General features: G+C 41.5%; 1 protein-coding gene across 1 annotated transcript in view; it reads right to left on the bottom strand.

The window, feature by feature from the left end:
• Positions 1–1,658: 1,658 nt before the first annotated feature.
• Positions 1,659–7,615, bottom strand: part of LOC141146974 (acetylcholine receptor subunit alpha-1-B) — a 47,829-nt gene continuing 41,872 nt past the window's right edge. Inside the window, exons 8-9 of the mRNA XM_073633860.1 lie at positions 3,886–4,125; positions 1,659–3,032 (exon numbers count right to left, since the gene is read on the bottom strand). Coding sequence (XP_073489961.1) covers positions 2,901–3,032; positions 3,886–4,125 — 372 coding nt within the window. The 3' untranslated portion in view covers positions 1,659–2,900. The remainder of the gene's footprint in view (positions 3,033–3,885; positions 4,126–7,615) is intronic.

Raw genomic sequence — 7,615 nt, 5'->3', positions numbered from 1 at the left:
ACCATTCATTGTTGTCCAAGGTATGGGGTGAGAGTGTATTGACCCCCTATTTTCTCTGGTCCTGCTACATACACCTCCAAGATCTGGCTTATATTCAACTGTACCCACTTCATGATCTAAGTCAATGTGCTTAAAGTTGTGTTCCGGGCCGAAATTATACTTTTTAAATAAAAATACCCCTATAATACACAAGCTTAATGTATTCTAGTAAAGTTAGTCTGTAAACTAAGGTCTGTTTTGTTAGTTTATAGCAGTAGTTTGTTATTTTATAAACTTACAGCAGGCCGTGGCCATCTTAAGTGTGGGTATCTGAAGCCAGAGTGCATTTCTTCCTGGATCTCATCCTTGCAGATCTCGCACATGCTCAGTGCAGCACAGGTTTCAGGTCAGTTTCCATAGCAACGACAGTGTCAGAGGAAGTTGCTTCCCCTTCCCAGAAGGCATTGCAAACAGGAAATGATGCGATGGGCCGCGGCCAGGGAGGAGGAAGTGAAAAATGAATACAGCAGATATACAGTAAGTGCTGAGAAAAAAAATAAAAAAATATCCAATTTGTTTACAGTGCACAGTTTAGTGAGGGATGCTGAAGAGTTGTAAAATGGGTGGAACTCCACTTTAAGTCCTACTGCAAGTTTCTTCTTGCTTCTTGATGTACAGAATGTGACCACTATTTTGTTGTCCATATATAGGGATATGGCTTGACCCTTAATCACCTGTGAGAAGGTCTAAAGGGCACAGCCTGCTGCCCTGAATTCCAGTGTATTTGACATTGTTTAAGAAGTCCCAGTGACCCCAAGTCATCACTCCTTGGTAGTATGCCCCCCAACCAGTCAGGCTTGCATCCATAGTAAGGGTGATCCACATTGCAGGTTGAATAGAATGGCAATTTGTAATGTTACCTTTGCAAATCCACCAAGCTGGCCTTCATGGGCTGAGTAATGAAGATCTGTTGTTTCAGGGATCTGCCAAACCAATGTTACAGAAACCCTTGTTATAAGGGTTTGATTGGGCCAAGTTTATCATAAGTATAATAGCATTGAAAGTAAACCAGAGTCTGAGTGAGCTCTAGGTGACTTTTTGAGAATTTTACAATTCACAGACCAATGGTGAGCTGTGTGCTAGTAGGAGTACATTGTTAAGTTAGTTGTGGATTCTGATATCTTGCAACAATATTATGATTGCCAGAAAACTTTGAAATCCAGTCCAGGGGGACAAATGGCAGATTTATGAATTGAAGGTGGATATCTCCAACTGCAAACCAGAGATACAACTAAAATATTAAGTAAAGATACACCACCTTTATGTCCAAAGCCAGTATCTGATCTTCAGGAAGAACTGAATGTGAGATTGTTTGCAATGAATCTATCTTGATCGATATCTGAAGATGTCTTCATTGGGTCTCCTGAGGTTGATGACTGGCCTCCAATCCCTGGTTTTCTTCCATACCAGGAAGATTGGAGAATACACCCCCTTAAGGAGAAGTATATAATTAAACCTACAGTATCTCACAAAAGTGAGTAGACCCCTCACATTTTTGTAAATATTTTATATCTTTTCATGTGAGAACACTGAAGAAATGACACTTTGCTACAATGTAAAGTAGTGAGTGTACAGCTTGTACTCACTTTTGTTGCCAGCGGTTTAGACATTAATGGCTGTGTGTGGAGTTATTTTGAGAGGACAGCAAACTTACATTGTTATACAAGCTGTACAATAACTACTTTACATTGTAGCAAAGTGTAGTTTCTTCAGTGTTGTCACATGAAAAGATATAATAAAATATTTACAAAAATGTGAGGGGTGTACTCATATTTGTGAGATACTGTATGACTAGGCTGCCTGCAATACTAGATCTAGACCTCAAACCAGACTCACCTCAACTACCAACATAGGCGTTAGGGTGAATTCCAGCATGCTAGAATGTGACCCATGTCACTCTGGTGATTTTCACTTTAAGTAGCTCTGCCAGAGTGTCACTAGTCACTGTCACAGAGAGTGTTGCTAGAGTAAGTGATGCTATAGAGATATCAGAAAATTATTTTTATTTCTGTCCATGTTGCTGTTGGAGAGTTCCCATCACTCCCTAGCTGGCAAAATGTTGTCAGCAGAACAGGAAGTGAAGGGAAATCTCTCTAACTGAGATTCAGATATCAGTAAAAAGACAGGAATTCTAATCATTCCTCATTCTATCCAAACTAAGAACAACAGTTTTGGCTGAACATACATTTTCGTTTCCTATTCAATGTTAGTACAGTAAACATACAGTAAATCCGATGTATATTAATGCATGTTGCACATTGTCATTTCACTTTGCATGACCTCGTGAAATAAACCCAAAAGTCAGTATGTTGGCAATACTGTTGGGAAGATGACCTGATGCTCTCACAGTATGATGTTTTGGTGACAATTTAGGAATAGTAGGTATTCCTGTAGGCACTATTTGCACTAATTATTTAGATGTTCCCATATCTTTTACATACAAACACAATGGAAGAATTAGACAAAAAAATAGGACCTTCGGGGGTCCATGTTTTCACAATGCGATGTCGTGGTCTAAACCAGGAAAAAATGCTCCTCTCCCATGCTGTCAGTAACCATGGTACAATGGTGGGGTGGGCAAGGCACAACATCTTTCAGGGTGTCTCAGATCCCAGACTACCTATTAAATTCTCCCTCATTGCATGGAAAAAAAAAAAGAATTTGAATTCTAACAATAATTTGAATGTTCAAAAAATATTCTGCTTTTCCACCAGACTGGAATTCTTGTTTAAGAACGTTACCAATATTATTTATGTGAATATATTCTGTAATACTTCATACAGAATGATGAAGATGCATCACAGTCATAATATTCCTCTTCTTGGCCATTTCTTTTGAACATCATGAAATCCAAGATATATTCATTCCTGTGAATTTAGCTCAATAAGGCGTCCGGCAAACACAGCGATTGTTCCGATGACACAAACTATCATAAAGCCTGCCAAGAGGACATGATCGAGCACCATTGCAACAAACTTCCATTCTTCTGATGCCTGCAGAGAGAACATGGGTTATATTGAAATTCAAGTAAATAGCACACTGAGAATCACACTTGGGCTGATTTTACATGACCCCATCTAAAATCAGACCTCTTGCCTCCAAATTATTGGTGGTTTAGTGGTTAAAGCCCAGCTCTGGGTAAGGAACCCCCCACCACCTCCTTCCTACCCCTTCACCTTTAAAAAAAACAGAAAAAAAACAAAACATCAAACATTAATTGGTGGTGGGTAGATCCTAAGTGCTGCAGAGATCTGCCATATAATGTAATGAAGATTTTTGTTTATAGTTTTGGTGAGGGAGCAGAACCTCTATCATGTCTCTGTTGATGTCTGTGCTTTCATATGGGAAATTCACCCTCACTATTTGTTCTATTGATCATTATCACCAGAAATGAAATTTAGGGAAAATACAATATCTTGAGTTATTTATTATATTAGAGTGGGGACACTAGTTCAGGTGGCAAATGTCTAAGAGGGGGACACAGATGGCAAAAAATCCTGATAGATATTTAAAAAAAAGCTTTGACCTTAGATATACTTTAATTACTAGGGCTCCATTTCCACTTGTCCTGCGACATGGGACTGCAAAGTTACATGACAAGTCATACCCTATGATTTTCAATGAGTACCGTTCATATCTGTGCGACTTCAAGTCGCAGCGACTTCAAAGTAGTCCCTGCTCTACTTTGGTCTGACTTTGATGCGATTTGTGGTCCATAGACCCCAAGAATACACAGGCTACTCCTAAACATTCAGACCTTAAGATTACGTTATTTGGCTAGAGATCAATAGACCTTATCTTTATTGAATTTGGTTGAACATGGATGAAAAATTCTGTGATAAATACCTTATTGGATTCCTGGTCAGATTTCATGGTTTCTGCTATATACTTGACTCCTTCTATAGCACTCTTGACTTCAGGGTTTTTCAAGATTGGTGACTGGTAGGTCACAGCAGCTGGACCCTGTTTTCCTGAAATCTCTGATATGTCAATGTCTTCTGCAAAAACTTTTGGCCCCTGCTTTTCTTGGGAAGGTCGTTTCATGGTAGAGAAGAACATCATATTTGGGATTGTTTCAATAAATATCTGAAAAAATAGGGACATAAATGTGTTTAGTTTTAGGTGTCTATGGCCTTGTTTATCTGACAGAAGAATTTGTCTCATACAGTGCGGGTCCCACATAGAAACTATACTCATTTGGATTCCTTCAGCATAGCATGGAAATATGAAAAACTTACTGTCTGCAATGTGCATTGTGTGTAGGGTTTTCAGACACATGACCTGTTCAGAAAAAAGTTCTTATTCTTAAAGTGATTTTTTTTGTTTAAAAATAACAAAGATGCTATACTTACCTGCTCTGTGCGGTGGTTTTTGCTCAGAGCAGCCCAGATCCTCCTCTTCTCGGGTCCCTCGCCTGCGCTCCTGGCCCCTTCCCCCTGCCGAGTGCCCCCACTGCAAGCAGCTTATGTGTCCATTCAGACACAGAGCCACATCTCAGCCCTGCCCCCTCTTTCTCCTCATTGGCTTTGATTGGCAGCAGCAGGAGCCAATGGCGCCTGGTGCTGTGTCTCAGCCAAATTAGGAGGGAGACTCCTGGACAGCCAAGCCTCTCGTGCAAGATTGCTGGATTGAGATGGGGCTCAGGTAAGTATTAGGAGGGCTGTGGGGCTCAGGTAAGTATAAGGAGGGCTGTGCTGCACACAGAAATTTTTTTTTTTTATCTTAAAGAGGAGCTCCCCCCGAAAAGGGGAAGCTCTGCTTGTTTTCTTCCTTGCCCCCTCCGCTGCCACATATTTGTACTTTTCGGGGGGGGGGGGGCGGGTAAATGTTTTTGACAGGTACCTATACTCACTTCTGGGAGACCTTGCCGTGGCGAGGCCCCCGGAAATTGGGCCCCCATCCTCCTTCCCCCACCGCTATGCTATTCACAAAGAGCAGTGCACTTCACGCATGCGCAGTAGGGAACTGGCTGTGAAGCTGCAAGGCTTCACTGCTGCTCTCGGGTGCTTCTACCAGCTCGCCCGTGCAATCGGCCAGCGGCGGCTGGCGGTTACCATAGAGAATACCATGGACCAGATGGTCCCTGGCAGTCTCTATGACCTTCGGAGGCCGGGCACGACATTATGACATCACGTCCAGCCCGGCAGATGTAAACACTGCCGTTGCCTCGGCTGGGAAGGCAATATCGTTTTGTTTTTTAAATTTCAGGCTTTCCAGCCTAGAGGAGAGATGTGGGGACTTATAGACTCCAGATCTCGCTGTAAAGAGGACCTGTCATGCCCTATTTCTATTACAAGGGATGTTTACATTCCTTGTAATAAGAATAAAAGTGATCAAAAAAAAATGTAAAGGGAAAGTGTTCAAAATTTTGCACGCAGAAACGAACGCATATGTACGGTATGCCCGCATATGTAAATGGCATTTAAACCACACCACGAATGTTAGAGTGAGAGCAATAATTCTAGCCCAAGACCTCCTCTGTAAATCTAAACAGGTAACTAGTAAAACATTTTCAAGCGTTGCCTATGGAGATTTTTAAGTACCGAAGTTTGGCACTATTCCACGAGCATGCGCAATTTTAAAGCGTGACATGTTAGGTATCTATTTACTCTGCATAACATTATCTTTCACATTAAAAAAACAAAAAAAATAAAAAATCGGGCTAACTTTAGAGTTTTTTTTTTAATTCATGAAACAGTCCCCCCCCCCAAAAAAAAGCATTTGAAAAATTGTTGCGCAAATACAGTGCAACATAAAAAGTTGCAACAACCATCATTTTATTCCCTAGGGTCTCTGCTAAAAAAAACATATGTAATGTTTGGGGGTTCTGTGTAATTTTCTAGAAATAAAATGATGATTTTTAAATGTAGGAGAGGAATGCCAGAATAGGCTTGGTATGGAAGTGGTTAAATCTTGGCGTGCTTTGTCTAGTAAGTTCTGTGCAGTAATCCAGTGTGAACTATTGCCTTTGTGCGGGAACTTCTTGTAATAAAGACCCATCATTGCTGGTCTCCCCTTGTGCAAAGTGACTGGTCTTGTCTCCGCCCCCTCCTGTAGTTTTCTGCAGGCAGCCTGTAGTGGGTGGGCCTGCTGGGCCCCTCCCACAGCTCTGCTCTCTACACAAACATTGTACAATGATGAGGTTACTTCTACTTTTACATGGAAATAGCTGGGTTTGCAAGAGCTTTTGATGCATACAGAGTGGATGTATATCCTTTGTGCCCATTAAGGTATATATTTAACCCTTTCATGACTAAGCCTATTTTTGAAATTTGGTGTTTACTAGATAAAATCCGTATTTTATGCTAGAAAATTACTTAGAACCCCCAAACATTATATATATTTTTTTAGCAGAGAATCTAGAGAATAAAATGGCGATTGTTGCAATATTTTATATCACACGGTATTTGTGCAGTGGTGTTTTAAACAAAAATTTTTGGGAAAAGGGACACTTTCATGAATTTTAAAAAATCCAAACAGTAAAGTTACCCCAATTTTTTTGTATAATGTGAAAGATGATGTTATGCCGAGTAAATAGATACCAAACATGTCACGCTTTATAATTGCACGCACTCGTGGAATGGCGACAAACTACGGTGCCTAAGAATTTCCATAGGCGACGCTTTAAATTTTTTTTACGGTTACCAGGTTAGAGTTACAGAGGAGGCCTAGTGCTAGAATTATTGCTCTCGCTCTGACGATCGCAGCGATACCTCACATGTGTGATTTGAACACTGTTTACATATGCGGGCGCGACTTCCGTATGTGTTTTCTTTGCTGCGCGAGCTCGCGGGGACGGGGGTGCTTTAAACATTTTTTTTTTCTTATATATGTAAACATCCCTTGTGACAGTAATAGGTGGAGACAGGTACTCTTTATGGAGGGATCGGGGGTCTAAAAGACTTCACTTCACAGTATTCAGATTGCCGAAAATGGCGATTCTGAATACTGTGTATCTTTTTAAAACTGGCGCCATTGGCAGCCGAGTAAACGGGAAGTGACGTCATGACGTCGCTTCCGCATTTATAATTAGAAGGCTGGAACAAAGCCACCCACAGCTTCGTTTCAGCCCGCCCCCAGCGGCCGGAGGCAGCCGATTGGTCACCGGGCCTCCCGATGGCACGGGAGGCCCGGTGAGAGCGGCGGGAGGCGACGAGAGGGGGGGACGTCCCTTCCCGCTCCTCCGGTATTACAGCCGAGCGGCTTTTAGCCGCATCGGTTGTTATATTCGGATAGCCAATCGCCGGCTCTAAACAGCGGTACAGCTGCGGGCATCATCCCGGTATAACCCCGGAAAGCCGAGTACGCACATCTGTGTACGCTCGGCGGAAAGGGGTTAAGTGGAAGTATCTGTGCGCTGAGTTTAGCTTTAAATGCAATAAGCCAATCTGCTGAAGTCATCCCAGCACCAAATGGGTCTGATTGAAACTTCTACATTTTCTGATACCAGAATAAGCAATTTATGAAACCATCTTTTAAAAAAAAAAAAAAAAACGAAGCAAAATGAAAATCTAATCCAATATTCAACAATTAATCATAGACATAGCAACTTCTGTATTTACCTCTTTAGCTAAAG

The sequence above is a fragment of the Aquarana catesbeiana genome, linkage group LG06, assembly GCF_042186555.1.
Source record: "Aquarana catesbeiana isolate 2022-GZ linkage group LG06, ASM4218655v1, whole genome shotgun sequence".
Taxonomy (NCBI): Eukaryota; Metazoa; Chordata; class Amphibia; order Anura; family Ranidae; genus Aquarana; species Aquarana catesbeiana.
The sequence above is the reverse complement of the archived record's forward strand: the minus strand, read 5'-3'. Positions and strand labels throughout refer to the sequence as shown.